At 39.7% G+C, this 20,199-nt stretch overlaps 1 protein-coding gene across 8 annotated transcripts in view; it reads right to left on the bottom strand.

Annotated features, from left to right (window-relative positions):
- RABGAP1L (RAB GTPase activating protein 1 like) overlaps positions 1-20,199 on the bottom strand; it is a 556,714-nt gene that overhangs the window by 456,104 nt on the left and 80,411 nt on the right. For 6 of the 8 annotated variants that reach the window (XM_007061167.4, XM_027823604.3, XM_043521568.1 and 3 more), the window contains exons 2-7: positions 17,999-18,166; positions 13,958-14,150; positions 13,081-13,291; positions 9,557-9,731; positions 8,068-8,228; positions 6,591-6,701 (exon numbers count right to left, since the gene is read on the bottom strand). In XM_007061167.4, coding sequence (XP_007061229.2) covers positions 6,591-6,701; positions 8,068-8,228; positions 9,557-9,731; positions 13,081-13,291; positions 13,958-14,150; positions 17,999-18,166 — 1,019 coding nt within the window. Of the gene's footprint in view, positions 1-6,590; positions 6,702-8,067; positions 8,229-9,556; positions 9,732-13,080; positions 13,292-13,957; positions 14,151-14,869; positions 14,928-17,998; positions 18,167-20,110; positions 20,134-20,199 lie in introns of those variants that run through there. The other 2 variants (XM_043521567.1, XM_037907750.1) reach the window with 2 other exon arrangements.

Below are 20,199 nucleotides of genomic sequence, written 5' to 3'. Positions count from 1 at the left end.
CAATGTCATCAATACTTTGCTTGTCTGCAATATTAAGGTCTCAGTGACAAGTGGTCTAGCCAGCACCATCACCAACCTATCCAGTGAAGGTGATCTTGAATCAGGCCCACAGCTAAATCATTTGGGGTCCATATATGCTCTAGAAACAGCACCAATGGGCAAAGTTCTAAGGCAGGGGTGGCTAACCTGCGGCTCCGGAGCCACATGTGGCTCTTCAGAAGTTAATATGTGGCTCCTTGTATAGGCACCAACTGCAGGGCTGGAGCTACAGGCGCTAACTTTCCAACGTGACGGGGGGTGCTCACTGCTTAACCCCTGACTCTGCTACAGGCCCTGCCCCGACTCCACTCCTTCCCATCCCCTCCCCTGAGCCTGCTATGACCTCACTCCTCCCTCTCTGAGCCTCCTGCACACCATGAAACAGCTGATTGGGAGGTGCAAGGAGGGAGAGGGAGGCGCTGATCGGCAGGGCTGCCGGTGGGCGGGAGGCGTGGGGAGAGCTAATTGGGGCCTGCTGACGTATTACTGTGGCTCTTTGGCAACATACATTGGTAAATTCTGGCTTCTTCTCAGGCTCAGATTGGCCACACCTCTTCTAAGGTGACTGTGCCACAGCAAGCTCAATCCATGGGTTTCATGGTGTAGATGATTAGGCTAACTCAAAATATGTTGAAATGCAAGTCGGGAGCAGGAGTCACACAAGTTAAAGTTATGTTATGTTGTTAGCATGAGTGAATAGTGATATTAATAGAAGCGACAAGGCATAACCTTGGGTCATGTAGTAAATATGTTTTGTTTTAACTGGGTTTAGCAAGTGTTGTAGGGGAATTTTTGGATGTTTTGGAATACTGGTAATCACAGAATTTGCAATGATGCAAATAGTAATTAGAATGATGTTTGATATTAATAACTAATAATGAAGTAGAAGGTATTTGAGTTTTCGGGTATGAAAGGTTTAATGTGGTAGCCGAAATATAGATATGGTACAAGGTAGGCTTAATAGGAGGGGTGTTGTTAAATTTATTATAAAAAAGTATTATTCTAATTTTAGATTTACATGCTCATCCACCATCAAGGTGCTGTTAAAAAAAAAAAAAAAAAAAAAAAAAGACTAAACACCAGTTCTTCTCATCCAGGGACTGATCACCCCAGAATGCACCATTTATTCTTGGAATGTGAATATAAACGCAGCATATAGTTTTTATTGTAATTCCTGTTTGCTTTATGTAATTTTTTTAATTAAATAATGCCTTTAATTTGATCACTCATTGTGTCAGTCACAATCCTCCACTAAATTAAATTATCTGTAACTACCCTGGAGGCTCAACCCTTAAAGAGTTCAGTATGGTTTTATTCCTTATGTTTAAACTGTTAATTGGAAACACATCAAACAAGGTTACAGTTGGCACAAGGTCACATTTGTCAGGCAGTTGGCTGCCCTTTGATTGTTGAGCCAGAGACAAATCAGACACTGGTGCCTAGCAAGTTGAGATGTAAGAATCAGCAGCAGAGGGTGACTTGCACCTTAGTTCATATCTGGAGCGGTGCTCCTTCCAAACCTTCTCTGAGGTCATAGACACCAAAATGGAGGCAGAGAACGGGACCCTCTTAGTCACTGTAACACAGGAGCTCAAGTGGAATCTCAACTCACTGTGGCACTCATGAGGAGGAACTGACAGGAGGACTAAGGTCAAGCTACATCCTTCCTTTTAGCATCCACAGTTGCTTGTACATAGCACTCCAGGAGCAGCAATTTTAGGTGGGACTCTAGCTTTTTGAGTCCATTTAGAGAAGGAGAAATATATTGAACAATCACTTACGCATGTGTCCCTCTCCTAAACAAAAGAGGACCAGGTACATCTACACTGCAAAATAAATAAATAAAAACCCTGCAGCATGAAGTCTCGAAGCCTGAGTCTAACTGACTCAGGTTTGCAAGGCTCACACTTCAGGGCTAAAAATAGCTGTTTAGACCTTCCCTCTCAGGCTGGACCTCAGGCTCTGAAACCCAGCAAGAAGGGTGGGTCTCAGAGCCTGTGTGGGAATATTTACACTGCTACTTTTAGCCATGTAGCACAAGCCTCACAAGCCAGAGTCAGTTGACAGAGGCTCTGAGACTTGCTGCAGTGTGTGGGAGGGGGAGATTTTGTGTTTTGCAGCACACATGCACCTACTGAAGCTTCACACAAAGAGGACAGGTTTTGAACTCCAGGGATTTTGCTTTTGTCGTATTGTCAGAGACCCTGTATATGGTGGTCCTCCCTATAAACTAAATTCCTGACTAAAAGGTTGGTGCTTGTGGCAACTGATAAAAAGACTAACACTAGTAACTAATTAACTAATACTAGTACCTACTAACACTAGTGCACAGGGAAGCAAGCAGACAGTGTAAGAATTCTGTCTCATTGCCACAGGTGGTAAGATGAAATGGAAGGACTGTTGGACCACACTACTCTTTATGCCTTCAGGCGAAGATGGAGGAGTGCAAGAAAACATAGCATGCAGGCACACCAAAACTAGACATTGGTGGCCAAAAGAATCCAATCTCGCACACATGGGCATAAGCACACCAAATGTGGACCAATCACACAAAAACTTTCAGTTTCCAAGGAAGAGAGTTTTTGCACCTAAGAGTCCTGTCAAATATTTTTATACAATACTTATGCTTACTTCTACATATTACTAATTATTAGGACTGTCAATTAATTGCAGTTAACTCACGTGCTTAACTCAAAAAAATTAATTGTGATTAATTGCTGTTTTAATCACAGTGTTAAACAACAGAATACCAACTGAAATTGATTAAATATTTTGGATGTTTTTCTACATTTTCATACATATTGTGTTCTGTGTTGCAATTGAAATCGAAGTGTATATTATTTTTTATTACAAATATTTGCACTGTAACAATGATAAACAAAAGAAATAGTATTTTTCAATTCACCTCATTCAAGTACTGTAGTGCAATCTCTTTGCCATGAAAGTGCAACTTAAAATTTTTTTTAAAAATCTACATTTGTAACACAACTGCACTCAAAAACAAAACAAACTTCATAGTCTACAATCACCATTCCAATGGACATGCTTCCACGCTGATGACGCTCATTAAAAAAATAATGCATTAAATTTGTGACTGAACTCCTTGGGGGAGAACTGTATGCCCCTGCTATGTTTTACCCGCATTCTGCCATATATTTCATGTTATTGCAGTCTCGCATGATGACAGAGCACATGTCGTTCATTTTTAGAACACTTTCACTGCCGATTTCACAAAATATAAAGAAGGTACCAATGTGAGATTTCTAAAGATAGCTATAGCACTCGACCCAAAACTTAAAAATCTGAAGTGCTGTCCAAAATCTGAGAGGGACAAGGTGTGGAATATGCTTTCAGGAGTCTTAAAAAAAAGTAACACGCCGATGCGGAAACTACAGAACCTGAACCACCAAAAAAAGAAAATCAACCTTCTGCTGGTGGCAACTGTGATAAATGAAAGGGGGCGGGGGAGATACCTCCCTTTTATGGACACCCAGCCAGCCAGTAGCTATGAAATCCCTCTTAGTAGCTATTCTCTAATTGCTCTACCTGTAAAGGGTTAAAAAGTCTCACTGCTGTGCATAGGTAAAAGGAAGTGAGTGGGCACCTGGCCAAAAGAGCCAATGGGAAGGCTAGAACTTGCAAAAATTGAAAAACGACTCCCCTTTTTGTCGGTCTCTTGTTCTCCCAGGGAGAGGCAGAAAGAGCAGAGCTATGCTGTAAAAAGCTTGGGACAGGTATGAAAAATCATCAGTATCATACCTAGTAACTACTCCTTTAAAGACCCAGTTATGTAAGTAGATCAGGAAATGTCTAGGAAGATGCCATTAGGTTTATCCCTTTTATTTCTTTATGGCTTGTGGATTCCTCTGTGCTAACCCCAAGTGCTTTTGTTTTGCTTGTAACCTTTAAACTGGACCTCAAGGAAGCTATTTTTGGTGCTTAATCCCTGTAATTGCTCTTTTAAAATCTAGCAATAGCCTGAGTTCCCAGATGTATTCTCTCCCCCCCCTTTTTTTTTAAAAATAAAATTTACCTTTTTTAAGAACAGAATTAGATTTTTGTGTCTTAAGAAGTTTGTGCACGTTGTTTAATTAGCTCGTGGCAACAGCTGATTTCCCTTTTTTCCCCCCCTCCTTTCTCCGCTCTTCCCCAAAAGGGGAGGGGGAGGTGAAATGGTTTGAGGGTACTCCACAGGAAGGAATTCCCAAGTATGCCTTCTTGGGCTCTCAAAGGGGTTCTGCACTTGCGTGGTGGCAGCATCTACCAATCCAAGGTCAGAGAAAAGCTGTAATCTTGGGAGTTTAATACAAGCCTGGAGTGGCCAGTATTAATTTTTAGAATCCTTGTGGGCCCCCACCTTCGGCACTCAAAGTGCCAGAGTGGGGAATTAGCCTTGACATCCACAGATAAGCAACTGTCAAATGTTTTCGTCCTGTCAGAGATTAAAGAATGGGGCTGGTTCAACTATCCATGCTAGGGTGGGGAATTAGCCTTGACAGCATCTGACTCAGATAATGAAAATGAACATGTGTCGGTCTGCACTGCTTCAGATTGTTATCGAGCAGAACCCGTCATCCACATGGACGCATGTCCTCTGGTATGGTGGTTGAAGCATGATGCGACATATGAATCTTTAGCACATCTGGCACATAAATATCTTGCAATGCCTGCAACAACAGTACCATGCAAATGCCTATTCTCACTTTCATTGTAAATAAGAAGTGGCAGAATTATCTCCTGCAAATATAAACTAACTTGTTTGTCTAAGTGATTAGCTGAACAAGAAGTAGGACTGAGTGGACTTGCAGGCTGTAAAATTTCACATTGTTTTATTTTTGCATGCAGTTTTTTTTGTATGTAATTCTACATTTGTAAGTCTAATGGTCATGATAAAGAGATTGCACTGAAAGTACTTGTATTAAATGAATTGAAAAATACTATTTCTTTTGTTTTTTTACAGTGCAAATACTTGCCATCAAAAATAATATAAAGCGAGCACTGTACACTTTGTATTCTGTGTTCTAATGAAATTAATATAGTTGAAAATGTAGAAAACATCCAAAAATATTTAAATAAATTGTGTTCTATTGTTTAACAGTGCAATTAATCACGATTAATTTTTTTCATCCCTTGACAGCTCTACTAATTATACCATTACTTGAACACATTCAGTGCATATTATTTCCTAAATAATTTTATTAAACATTCACTAAAAATTATAAAATTAGAAGATATATTACAAATTCAAGAATCTAAACTTTGTATGATCGGAGGAGGATCATAGGACTTTGCACTGACATGATAGTCCAGACAAAACTGGAGGAAGATGGGCCTAGCCATCCAGCAGGAGACATGTTCTTGTAAAACTTAAAGCTGAAAAGAATAAAAACTTTCTAAGACTAATTTAGAATCAAACCACAAATTGGCAGTCTTCACACCTGTTACAGTTGCATAGAAACAGGAATCAGAAGAAATGGAACAGAAAACTAAAAAGTTGATCAGGAATCTGGATTTCTTTAAGACAAAAAAGCAGCACCAGCATTCAAACACCAATACATACTTTGTGCAGTAATCAAACCTTTAACCAAGAACAAAGCAGAACAATCCTTGGGAACAGAAAGAATGAAACAGAAGCTTTAAGAAACTTTGGCCAGATCTGAACAGAAGGAGACCTCCATGGAAAAAAACAAAATGGAAAACCTACAGATTCAAGAATTTAAATTAATGGGCATCAGGGCATTAATGCCAACTCACGGTTTGTTGGATCTGAAATTAAGGTATTGAAAACAGATTCATGTCCCACTAGCAATCCAGTGAGACACTAACTCTCCACTGTTTCTATTTTTAAGATGTTAGTATAGCAAATGTGGCTTTAGCAGATACGGCTGCCAGCATTTCAATAGGAACATACTAGACACAAAAGGCTACAACGGATGTACTACATTTTGTCCCACATATTTGACACATAAAGCAACATCAAAAGCAGTTAAAGTGCATAAACAACAAGAATTGTAGGCAAACCCAAAAACGCGACCAAGAAGTGAAGCAGAACGAAAAACCCTGAGTATTATGAGAGAGATTTTCAGAAAATATCTGCCCCGCTCCCTTAGGTACCAAAGTAAGTGGCCAAATCTTCAACCAACATGCAGATTTAAAGAATAAAATAAAACAAATGGGCCTCAAATCAACTGTAGCTCCAAGTAATTGGTCCTGTGCTGAGCCAACACTGGTTGGATTCACCTCATAGTAGTAGTGAACACTGGTCTTAACACTGAAATAATTCCAGAAGTGATAGATGAGCTATAAGGTGTTTGGACACTAGTAACCCATTAACCTATATTTTTCTATTCCTTTGGATATTTAAGAAGAAACGCTTGGTAATACACACAAGTTAGCTCATTAGAGCTCCAAGTCTGAATTTAGTACGTATGTATTATTAGCGCACAATGTATTCAGTTCCACTGAATCATAGGTATTTTGTGAGGGCGATGATAAGCACATTAGAGAACATTTTCTTACACTTAACATGTTTTACTTTATATCATGCTTACCTTTCAATGGCCAATTCTTTGTTTGACAGTTGCTGGACTGTGATCACAACTTTCTTCTCAATTCCCTGTTTCAGTTTGAAATAAAATTTCTCTCTGTCCTTTGGTACAGGGCTAAAAAGAAAGAATTAGTTCCTTTAGCACAGATATAGCACAATATAGGTGAATAACTATTAGAAATATGATGTGGTGATAGCTAGAGCCTCATAAAATTATTTTCCTTTTATTTTTAGGGCATTTCATTTTATTTTATTGTGGGAGGCCCAGGTGGAAGGGTGTCTGGGCCTGCCCCGGAAGGGAGTGGGAGGCCCCGGGAGGGGTGTTGCAGAGTGAGGTCACCCTGCATTCACCCCACAGTGGTGCCATCTGTCCCATGGAGCTGGGCATGGCTCCCCACTCCAACAGTTATGACCTGGTACACAGGGTTGCAGAGCTGCTGGGGTTTCGCCTGGCTAACCCATGGGACATGAGCAGCAGGAGCCACCAACATGGGGTAGATTTTTTGTTTTATTTCATTTTATATTGCGTTATTTCACATTTGTGAAAAACCACAGAGCTCTAGTGATAGCCACCCACTTAGTTCCACCAGTGCCACCCATGTCTGCAATCATTCGATATCTCCTCTTCCCCTTTATTCGTCTTTTATCAGCAAATTAATAGCTTGGTACTGAACAAGAGGAATCTTTGCCCCCCCACCCCATAGGGGCCTAAATTTCTGTATGTTTCATTTTCATGTTTGCAGCTATTATGTGGTGCATATTTATCTACTATAGTTTAAGACTGCTTCTCAATCAGTAGCTATCTTAAGTTACAGTATGAGAATATTAGGTGCCCATAGTTAGGCACCAAACAAAATATAAAAGCAGAAACAAGTGTTACACAAAACAAAAATTCCCATTGCTACCCCTTTCTATCCAAAATTCTCACATATCTGTATGTCTTAAATCATACCCAAAGAACACTGTGTGTTAAGAGAAGGGTGCCCGAGATTATTGAAATATGCTTCCTTTCCCACCTCCACAATGCTTCAAGACATTTTTCCAAGATTTTCTCCTGTACCCTCAACACACTGATTCAGATTTATTGGCTTATGAAAACTCAATTAAAAGAGTTAATTTACTGTACTGAAAGAAACCCCAGAAAACACTGGTACAAATTTTCAGCAAGCCAGGCCTCAATTATCTTTCCAAGTTCCATAGGCACACTTGAGTATGTACACCAAGAACTAGAATTTAAACAGTTACAAAACTTGATTAATATTGTTTTTCTACACTGCTTTTTATTTTTGAATCAGGTTAGGCTTCTACAAAAAAATGTATTTAAGACAAACAAAGCAAAAACCTCAAACAAACAAAATAGCATACAGCAAAAAGTAAACCAAAACTAGCTTTTTCACTACACGCTGGTTAGCCACACATCCCTCAAAACAGCCACACATGTCTTATGGAGACTTCTAATTTTTCTCCGTTTTTCAAATTACCTAAAATTTCCTTTACCATCATCTTCTTTGACCTCTAAGGAGACACTGAAAGTGAACACATCACTATCTGGGGTAGGAAGAACAGTGTCTTTAACATGGTCTGAAGCTTGTTTGGAAGACCGTCTGAATGCTGTTGAGAAACTATATAAAATTCTGCTGACCTGAAAAAGGGAGGGGGAAAAAAAAAGAGTAAGAGCACCGACGCCATCCGTTCGTCTGCCTATGGAGAACATACACAGTTGTGATGTAGTCCCTCAAGGGATCATTTCTCAGCAAGCATATTTTTGAAATTCTTAAAAAAATAATTTTACCCTTCTTCTCTACTTCTCCCCCGCTCAATTCAAGTGTTTAATAAGAATACGTGTTGAGATACCATAGTTTTAGCGTTACAGAAGTGTGTTCACCTCTGATGCAATATCTCAAAAATTATTATTAAGTCAGCAAGTTTCACCTACACAAGTGATTTTCAACGTGTGGTCCGCAGACAATGTCTAAGGGGTCCATGAAAGGTGACTATGAAAATAAAGTTTCAGATCCCAGAAAAGTCATTCCATTTTTCTGATCAAAAGTATGGGAATCCCCCACGTACAGGTCAAAACCCTGAAGTGTTGTCATTACCATAAAAAACAAGAGTTTAGCACCCTTTCTCCTACTACGTCAAATGACCTGCTGAGCATGTGAGACATTTATGGTTGAGTTCTATTCAGTCCGTTTTCAGCTTAAGACTACTATAGTAAGGATCTGTGGACCACAGGTTTAATTTCCAAAGGGATCCACACCTTCATTCAAAAATTAGAAGTCCACAAATAAAAAAGGTTGAAAAACCACTGGTCTACGCAGTTCATGAATGTAATTTTGTTGCTAAATGACCTGCAGATTTTGTTATTGTAATTAATTTTACATTTAAAAATCTGTCCAGTTTATTGTTTGTACCTGCCAGGTCCTAAACTCACATTCGCTTTACTTTTTTCTTTTTACCATCTCCACCCTCAAGACCCAATACTGTGCTGATCATCATTAACTCAAGGAAAGCAGAAGTCTGCTCTTTCAAATGTCCCAATGCTCTTCTTTAACCATCAAGAGGAATCCCTACTGAGGGATTTAAGACATTCCGTTATAACTCCAAGGCCCAAGCACACTATCTCCTTGGTAATCTCAACCCAGATTTAAAGCAGGAGCGAAGGATTATCTCCCAAATCTCCCCATTACATCATAGTGCAATAAATTTTAAACTAGGACTATGTTTGGGCAAGACCCACTGCAAGATAAACACTTTGGTAAAAGGTATTAAAGTAACTTCCTAAATTATTTTAATATTCAAGAACACATAGCTGCACATCTTGTGAAATCTACTGCACACATGCCAAAATACTGAGGTTGATTTTACATGATAGTATGTGACAGCAGATATTTAAAGACTGGGAACAATCATAGAAAATACCTTTATTATGCTCGGTAACAAGTCACTGTGGTAGTATTTTATACTTACTGCCTCTTTAATCTCACAGGAGAAAACATGAATCTGGAACTCCTCTGTTCCACAGTAGCTTTCAGTAAATGCAAAGCAGTCACTCTCTGCAGTTCCATTTTGTCCACGTGCACAGAACAATATCTTATAGATTGGGAAAGAGGCTATCTCCATATTGCTCGTTTGGTCTATTATTCTGCAAGGGAGAAGTGACAAATGTGAAGTCAGTCAAATAAACTGGAACCAAATAAAGATATCCACCAGCTTCTTTCTGTAACTGAATGAGCTATTATGCAAAGTATCACTAATATTCAATGCAAGCACCCAACATTATAATACAATTAAGAAATGTAAGCAATAAAAATGTTCAGTTTCAACTACATTTGTTTCAATACAATTTATATCAAAATAAAATAGGAAGCATATAATACTCTAAATTATATCGGAGCAGTATGCCTCATAAAAATCACTGCTCTGCAGTTAATCACCAGAATCAAAGGGTCTGGTTAACTAGGAACCACAGAAATTGTGAAAATGCACTTTGAATACATACATGCCCAGAAACTCAGCAAAGGAAGATTCTGTAAACTCCCTGTCTGAGAAGTTATTAGTAGTCGGAAATGTACGCTGTTATGCTGTATACTGCTAAAATGTCAAATAATGGTGAAAACTGACCTTAATATCTTGTCTAAAAATATCAATAAAAGGCACACGACCCCCATTTAGGGTCAACTTCTCATCAAGATTTCCTTTACCCTGTCCTGCAAGCTATTTTAAATGCCTGATATTTTATTTTTGGATAAAATCGGGGCATACTACCTCCTGACAACCATCAATAGGAAAAAATCCAGCCAAAAGTAATAAACCTCAAGGCAACTCCAGCTCCTGCATTTCATAAAGAAAAAGAAGATATACAAACTGTCTCTGCCCAAGGAAGGTCTTGGAAGTGCCCTGAAGAAACTGGAGATACTTCCCCTGTCATATCATGCCCAAGCACCAGCTCCTTCCTAAAAGTAAATCAAGGGTAGTAGGAAGTACCCATATTCAAAGGTGTTTGGAATAAAATCACTTGAAATTAACTTTAGCTGGAATATGTGAAAGGCTTCCTTTCTAGAATTTGGCAGAAGTTACCAACACTGCAGGTATGCTACTCCAAATGATTTCTATATATATCTTATAAATTGAATTTCTCCAAACACTAGGCCAGGGGTGGCCAACCTGTGGCTCCAGAGCCACATGCAGCTCTTCAGAAGTTAATATGTGGCTCCTTGTATAGGCACCAACTCCAGGCTGGAGCTACAGGCACCAACTTTCCAATGTGCTGGCGGGTGCTCACTGCTCAACCCCCAGCTCTGCCAGAGACTCTGCCCCCACTCCACTCCTTCCCACTTCCTCCCGAGCCTGCCGTGCCCTCGTTCCTTCCCCCCACCCTGAGCCTCCTGCATGCCACAAAACAGCTGATCGGGAGGACTGCCGGGGGGTGGGAGGTGCTGGGAGCAGGGGGAAGAAAAGCTGATGGGGGGCTGCTGATGTATTACTGTGGCTCTTTGGCAATGTATACTAGTAAATTCTGGCTCCTTCTCAGGCTCAGGTTGGCCACCCCTGCACTAGGTTATGCTAATGCCTCAAACCTTCCTAACATAATTTTCTATCTCAATGTGCATTTAAACTAATACTTTATTCCCTAAATCAGAAAAGTCACCTTTTACTTAATCTGCAACAATATGCATTGCATTAATACACCATTTTTATTTAAACAGAAAAATAGGTATCTAGGTTTTTCATGAAGTGGGTCAAAGCATTCACAGATCCACAAAATACACAAGTACCAATGATGTGTATATTTTTTCTGTTAGAAGTGAACCCTCTTTCTCTCCATTTCCCTTGATTTCTCTCTTGCATGACACCTGCAAGTCTGATGCTTTAGCAAAGTCACATCATTTCCAATTATATATTAGCCTGGAAGCATTTCCAAGGCGCCACCTTGTGGTTTCCACCAAGAATCGTAACAATAAATATTTTATTGAGCAGGAAAACCAGATTACCAAAAAAGACTATGCTCATTCGGAACCTATTTAATGAAGGTAATTTTATTTGTTTTTGCTTTAAGAAACGGGTGCCAGGGAAACTAACTACACTAACGATGAAAAGCAGAGTCAGTAAGGGAAAACTAACAAAAAGGTGGGTCTTTTCCAAAGGAGGCAAACTTGTCTAATGCAATTCATAATAGAATTTCATTATGGAAAAAACATCAAGGATCTTCATTTTATGAAACAGGACCTACAACATGCACTTATATATATATACTGTATTTACAGAATTAAGCTCAAGCACAGCATCTATAAAAGCAATATAAAGTAGATAAAATGATCATTTTAATCAATGGGAGCTGTGCCTACTTAGTTCAGTTCTAAATTTGGGACACAGTACCAAGATCTCACTGTAAATGTATGAATACCCTCTTAAAAGGTTATTAGCATAGATTGAAATTACAACCTGAAAGAATGGCACTAGTTATAGCCCTTCACAATGGTCAGCAATAGAATCTTCGCAGCTGTCTTTTTGCAAGCACACATTACTTTTGCAGTCTTCAAAAATACTCCATTTAGTGAGCATATAGGATTTTTGGGGAATATTACTGTAAAGCTAACTGCTTGCAAGACCTTTATAGAGTCTACAATTACAAACCCTGTATATAGGAAAATGCTAATAATGTGAGCATGGTTTTGGTTATAGAAATAAAGCATGCTCAAGAACTTCTCAGATGTGATCTTTGCTGATTTCAGCGTTAGGTATGTTTATTCTGTAAGGACAGGCTGAATATTTCTCATTATACAGTGTGATCTGTTAAACACAATCTAGAATATTTCAAATTCGCATGCAAATTAACAGAAGGTAGAGATTTTGTCTCATACAATACATCAGGGAGATTGAATCTATGTGATTGAGTCCTACCATCATCATACAATAAAACTAGTTTAATATTAAAGGGTTCAAGATTCTAAGTTCAACTTGTGCATTTTTCTCACTGGATGTTTTACTTATTCGTTTAAATATCCTTGATTTTTATTCATTTTATCATTTCCTCAGCAAACAGAGTTTGTGATAAATTATGCTTTTGGACAGACCTACGCAGTTCAACTTCACTGGAAGCCCAGTGTTTGCAACCCAGGTCAGAATCTGAACTCTTTGGGTATGTCCATACTACCCACTGGATCGGCTGGCAGCGATGGATCAAACGGGGGTCGATTTATCACGTCTAGTCTAGACGCGATAAATCAAACCCCTCTCCCGCCCCCCTCGAGTGCTCTCCCGTTGACTCCTGTACTCCACCGCCATGAGAGGCACAGGCAGAGTCAACTGGGGAGCGGCAGCAGTCGACTCACCACGGTGAAGACACCGCAGTGAGTAGGTCTAAGTACGTCGACTTCAGCTACATTATTCACATAGCTGAAGTTGTGTAACTTAGATCGATCCTCCCCTCCGCCCCAGTGTAGACCAGGCCTGTGTGTCTGCCTAAGTAATGAAGTACCATTGTAGTTCACCTTACAGAGCCTTCTGGGACGTTTGGAACATAGAGAGTCACAGGAAAAGAGGACTGGCATGAGGACTTCAAAGCTTCCATAGCACGTAGAGCTTCTGACTCATTACGAGGAGCAGAAATCTTCATAGAACCTAGATACATCAGTTTGTTAAATAATACACTGTCCTCTTCTGGGAGTTCATTAGGGGAAGAGGGTCTAGGTGCCGAGATTTCTGAAAATGAAGAAAATAAATCTTAACAATAAAACTCTCAGCCATTGCATTAAATTAGTGCAAGTTAAAAGCTGCAAGCCTACATTTGTAAACCTAAAAGAAACTATCACTGTATCTGAACAAGCTCCCTGAAGCATTACCCTAGACAATGATCACATAGACCTGGAAGGGCAGTTATTCTGAATTATGGCCATTTCATATTTGTGAAGCTTTTGGAGTAATAAACGTAGTCAGGTTACCAAAAAGACATTTTAAAAACATATCCATATTTAGTGTCAATCTCTCCCTACTGACTACAGGTATTGCTTGCTGAATGAGTGTGAGTAGCCTAAGGTTGATTCATCAATCTGAGCATTCTGCAAGCATCCCCACATGGGCCATATGGAGGAGATAACTGGTTAATGACTGGATATTGAGCAATCAGCAAGGTAATGCAGCTAGTCAGTTGAGGACAGTTAAAAGATAGACAGGAGTGAGAGAGGAAGGCTTGAGGAAGGCCAGAGAAGCCCAGAATCTCAGAATTTTTCTCCCCAGTTTCCCCTCCCCCGGTCTGGGGATTCTTGGGACTAGTATCAGACCTCTGCACAGTCAGACTAACCTCAATTTTTCCTTTGCTCAGTTTCATCACATAACTTCAGTACATACCCAAAATATCTTAACCAGTACCTGTATTGGAAGGGTCCAGAATTAGATGTAAAGAAGGTTGCTTTGACTGACTGGCTGACACATCTTCAGCCGACCGTCTGCAAGCATCATTGGAGTCTTTACAGTCAGTAGTATAACTTATCTGGCCTTTTTCAGAATCTCTCAGTATCTCTTCCATGGCTTCCTCCAGCTGTTCATCTCCATTTGAAAATATCTGTACAAAGGACAAGACACAGAAGACTTACAAATTGTCTGCTACTTTTACCTTAAGAGTTATTACACAAATATTTGAAAAATATTTTCAAATTTGTTTTACTTTTTTAAAGAAGACATTTTGCCAAACACTTCTTCAGCTAATTATACCAGATATCCATGTTACTCATGTGGCTAAAGCCATGAATGCACCCAAGGCTCATCTGTGTTCATTAAACCAACAAATAAAATGTGTACAATGGAAGAATATATCTGACTACCAAAGGTTCCAACATCCAGTATTACAATGCAGCATCCAGTATAACTGCTCAGGTAATGACAATTTATATATCCTCAAATCTTTGACTATATACAGTACAGATTTTACCTCTCCAAGTACTTTATATTGTATTAAAATGGCATCCATGAGTCATGAATGTGTGCTATACTCAGATAGTATATTAAAAGGCACACACAAAAATAAAGTGTAATTAGGTATATCCTTCTCCCCTCATTTTTAATATACATCTGTAATGAATGGCAAAATTCATTTGGAAGTTTTGTTCCTTATTCTATTTTCATTTATCTTTATTTTTTAAAATGTAACTGAGAATTAGAAACAGAGCTCTCTCCAGGTGTTCAGACAATAGTAGAAATATTGTTCAATTCAGTTTCTGTATACAGAAAAAAGGGAAATTACCTAATCATAACAAAACACATCTAGTCAGTTGAGACAACTACCTGGGAGAGACATTTTCATATCTGCCATCTCCTCAGCACAGTTCAACTTTGAGCCACACTGAAAGATAATTTAAAATTAATTTCCTCACCATAATTTTCTCTTCTATAAATGGGAGCACAGTGCTCTATCAGTCAAGTATTGACAAGTTTTCTATCTTGTCACAGATTTTGGATGAAGAGAATAATATTCCTAATGAGCTTCCCCACCCCGCCCGCATCTGTCAGTTACTTGCCTGCTAAAGTGAAGAATAATTCACATTCAAATAAGCTCTTATAAGGGAGTGGTTTCTGACAATGCACTAGAAGCTTAAAGCTGATAAAATTACAGTAAGGTAAAAGTAGAACTTTTACGTTTCTCCCATATAAACAGCTGCTGCTCCCATGAGACAAGTACTTATAGGAAACGGCAAGCAGTAAAAAGACATCCATCAAATCGAAGGGAAAGAAAAACTTAAATCTTTCAGTATCTGATAGCTGCATTGGATGAGTTTTTATCTTATAAGGCCTAGTACAACAGTTCTCAAACTTGGGTCGGGACACCAAGGTGGGTCGCATCCCCATGTTAATGGGGTCTCCAGGTCTGGCTTACACCTGCTGGGGCCCAAGGCTGAAGCCCAAGGGCGGCAGGGCTCAGGTTGCAGGTCCCCTGCCTGGAGCTGAAGCCCTTGAGCTTTGGCTTTGTCCCCACCCCCACCCACCTGGGCTCAGGCTTTGGCCCCCTCACCCAGGGTGACGGGGCTTGGGCAGGCTCAGGCTTCGGTCCCCACTCCTGAGGTCAGGCTGTAATTTTTGTCATCAGAAGGAGGTCATGGTGCAGTGAAGTTTGAGAACCCCTGGCCTAGTAAACAGAGCACTGAAAACCGAGTGCACTGAAACCCAACACATCTCCTCAAAGGTTCTCTGTGTTGCTGAGCCCATGAAGCAGTCATGCACCTGCTAGTGTTTGCGCTCACTCAAATGGGAGGAGACTTCTTTTATAACCGATCGCCTCCAAGTTACAGGACTATCTTGCAATAGTAGACTTAACTATTCACTTTTTTAGATCCTCCATATAAAGACAAATTTGCATCAGTCTTTCCCCAAGGCTTTGTTTTATGCAAGTAAAACTTCACATCCTTGACCACATCCAACACATTTCAGTGCTTCTCATGGTCTGAGCTGGCTTGGGGTAGAAAGAGGGCAAGGGAACACTGACTCAAATGGAAGGTTGTGTTTTTCCCAGGAAACAAATTCTAAATCTCATCTAAGAGGTACCTTAAAATAAATAAATGTTTTTTTAAATTGAAATTAAATTTTAATGAATTTTTAAAAACCTACACCCAACCACCCAGCAAACCACTGTTTAATGGATTTGGTGAGTACTTGCAAAACTAGATGCCAAGACCTTAGAACAAGGGGCTCTCCTGGCTGTGTGTGGTTTCTTAAAAGCAGTGTTTCAGATTTGTTCAAGAGACAGCTGCAGGTGCACCAGTTCCTGTGGCTGAAATTAAGGAGTTCTTCTGGTACCTGCCTGGACAGTCCTGATAGTATGATCTTCAATCGGCTGCCTGCCACACATCTTCAAATACTATGAGGCCACTATTTCCTTAGATATTGTGGAATTGGGAAGGCAGTTTTGCCCTCTCCCCATCATTTTATCTTAAGGACGGTTTTGAGTTGGGTGGCCAGGTTTGCAATATTTAAGGTGCAGTAAATATGATCCAGCAGCTCAACCTCATCCTACAGAGCAGATAACCTAAATCATTGGATTGGGACTTGGCTAATGCAGAGCATCAGAAAACTGGTGAAAATCTTGAAATCCCAGCTCCGGCCTCCAAGGCTACTGTATGTACAAACACATGGAGCTCAGAGCACCTCCTTTGATCTCAGTGTTCTAACCACTTCTAGCACTGTAGAAACCCACTGAGTTAAGGAAGTTTCAAGCTTCCCTTCAACCTTTGACAAAACCCCTCTCCCTACCAAAACTGCTGCTCAATTAAATGGAAAAGCTGGGCTGAAGAGAAAAACCTGTCTGGGCAGAGAGCTTAGGGACAGAAACGAGGCTGAAAGTATAGTGTAGTTATAAGCATGTCAGCAATGGAAGTTGGGTCATTTTCTACAAATTTCCCACCTGTGCCAACAGCCCTTCCTGCACTAAAGTTCACTATGTTGGAAACCCTTATGAGGCAAGGTCCCACAGCCAGAACCATCTGTAACACTATCAGCCAAAAACGCCTAGAGAAAGTCTGACGTGGTATTAAAAGTGGCTCCAGTTGCAGGAGTCTTGCCTGTATTAAGTGTTCCAATGTTATCCACAGTAGGAAGTTTTTAGAAAAAGAGTCCTTAATGTATACCAGTGTTTCTCAACCTGAACTTAAAAAAAAAAAATCATGACCCTCCTCCCCCAGTAAGACTTGAAAAATTGCGACCCCCTACCTTAAATCTAATTAAGTAAATTATGAATAATACTTAGAACCAGCGCTAGAGGGTGGCAAGCAGGGTAACTGCCCAGGACTCAACACTTCAGGAGGCCCCATGAAGCTAAGTTACAGGCTGGAGCCCCGCTACGCGGGACTCGAGCATGTAACTTAGCTTTATGGGGCCCCAGGCAATTTCCCTGCTTGCCACCCCCTAATGCTGGCCTTGCACTTGTGACCTCTCTAAACCCATCTCGTGACCCCTATGGGTCATGTCCCCCACAATACAGACAATGCTAAGGAAGGCAGATCAGTAGGGCAAAAGCCAGTGCACTCTATACATATATAGCTTAATCCTGATCTCATATACGAACAGCGAAACAGTGTTCTGAATCATAAAGCCACATTGTTCCCTATCTCCCAATTTGAAGTTTTTAAATTTATAAGAATAACTGGTTTCTTTTGTTGACTGTATAAATCAGAAGGATGCACAGATGGCTAAGTCTTGACACTTCAAGTTATTACATAAGTGACTGGACTGAAACCTTCATTAGACAAACAGATTTGCTCACTCACTCTGTTCATTTTGCAAATATATACAGCAAGAACAAAAGTAAAGGATTTTAAGAATCTGCACAAACACCGAAGTCAATTAACTTAAATAAATTGTAATATAAATCACAATCTTTTGGAGCAAGAGATTCTTACTACGCATTTAAAAAAAAAAGTGTACTTTTAGTTGAGGTTTCTCATCTTTTGCACAGGGATCCTCAGGTTGCTGATGAACCAAGACAAATTCTTCACTGTTTAATGTGGACACAGATTCAGATGATTGACTAAATTTATCAAATGAGGACCGGACTTCCATTTCAGGACTGCAATTCCCTCCTGCTGCACCAACCTAATAAAAAAAATGTACAAACACTGAGTCAGCTCTGAAACTGTACGCAGCTATCCTTTTCTAATTGATAAATATATTTAATAGCAGTTGCAGAAGAAAAATAGTGCCTAACAAAAAGAACAGAATATTTTAAATTATATAAACATAATGGTTAATGGGAACTCAAAAAGTTTTTATTTTTGGCCTCCCAAACCATGATTTTAGATAGCAAGACCATATAAAAGACATTCATTTTCCTTCCCTTCCTGACCATTTAAAGGGAAGGTGAAAAACAATCTGAAAATATACTAATTAAAAAGGAGAAGGGATTAAAATACTCCATTCTGAATTGTCATTTTCATTATTTCAAAGCCCCAACCACAAAATACAATTGTTTGGCATGCTCTATGGTGGCTCTAGAGCAGGGGTTCTCAAACTTTTGTACTGGTGACCCCTTTCACATAGCAAGCCTATGAGTGCGACCCCCCCTTTTATAAATTAAAAACAATTTTTAATATATTTAACACCATTATAAATGTCAAGTGGGGTTTGGGGTGGAGGCTGACAGCTTGCGACGTAGTAACTTCACAAACCCGAGTGGTCCCGACCCCCAGTTTGAGAACCCCTGCTCTAGAGCCAAAACAAGTCTTTGGCTCTTTCCTAAAGAATGGTGGCTTCATTGTGCCCATGTCGACACATGTAACCCCAGCAAAGATCAAGAACATAAATATGACCTTGAAAATTTGACCTCCTCTGGGCTTGTAGATGTCATAAACAGAAATCTTGGAATCACTGCAGAACTCCATTCTATCCAGGGACTGATTTATACAGATTTTATACAGTATACTCTTGTCAGAAGGCTGTGCTTCCAGTAAAGCCACTGTCCTGTGGTTGCAACTACTGTAGTAGAGATTACCAGCTGGGGTTAAAGTTTTAGCTGTACCTGTGCTCTTTCAGACATCATCTCACCATTTCAAAAACACTCACATATTTAAGAAATATTTTCAGACGAATGATGTAATGTGAGCTCCACCCAAGCCTAGTTGAGAGATTCAGTGTTGCAATGAACTTTGTTCCAGAGTTTAAAAATCTCTGTAAAAATGTTCTTTCACTTAATGGCCAAGTAATAATCCCTTCCAGCACCACACTGGAAATGCATGAGAATAAAGACACAGGGAGGAAAGTGCAGTGATGTGATTATTACAAAAACTACAACAATTAATGTCTGTACAATGCTTTGAAAATTTAACATGCTATATAAGTGGTTGGAGCTCACTTACTATATTACTCTGTTATAGAGAAATTCCTGTTATAATGAAGTAAGGTGAAAGTGCTTCAACGCACTTCAGGGGATTTGAACTGCTCTGATTTTCACTGAAGATTCACTTTAGAATAAAATTTCATTGCCCTCTTCTTTGAATGCAGCAGTTAGTCACCATGACAAATATGCTCAACCCCTGTCTACATTAGAACTCCTACTGTTGCTAGCACCCATAGTTGCACCATTGCTACAAGACAAAATATTTTAATATGGACAAGGCTTGGCTGAAACCTGGGAGGAGAAATTGCCACGACCCCCAGTATGGTGAGGAACCATAAGTATGCCTCTCAATATTATTGATGCTGCTCCCTTAAAGAGGAGATTGAGCTTTTGTAAAGGGCCCTATGCAAACACTGCTGATAAAGGCCCCAAAGCTACAGGGAATAAGAAGAGGCCCTACCACTACTTCAAACATATTTGGTAGGCAGGCGGGAGGATATTTTTCCAAGTAGGCCTCATTTCATTATAGTGAAACTCTACTTAGTGAATTTTTGCATACACTTGGTGAAGGGAAAGGGGGGTGAAGGGGGGGGGAGAGATAACAGGACTATACTATAAGAGGATTATTTTGCTGATTATTAAGTAATCTGAATTCTACCAGCAAATCAAGTCTTTCTTGAACAAAAATGTCCAGTAAAAACAACCTGTCTCCTCAAGAAATAATGTTATCCTGCAAGATTGTTTTCCTAGACAGCCTTTCTATTTGATTAACTTCAATGTTATTTGTTATTCG

The sequence above is a fragment of the Chelonia mydas genome, chromosome 8, assembly GCF_015237465.2.
Source record: "Chelonia mydas isolate rCheMyd1 chromosome 8, rCheMyd1.pri.v2, whole genome shotgun sequence".
NCBI classification, from domain to species: Eukaryota; Metazoa; Chordata; order Testudines; family Cheloniidae; genus Chelonia; species Chelonia mydas.
This window is presented reverse-complemented; position numbering and strand designations above follow the sequence as displayed.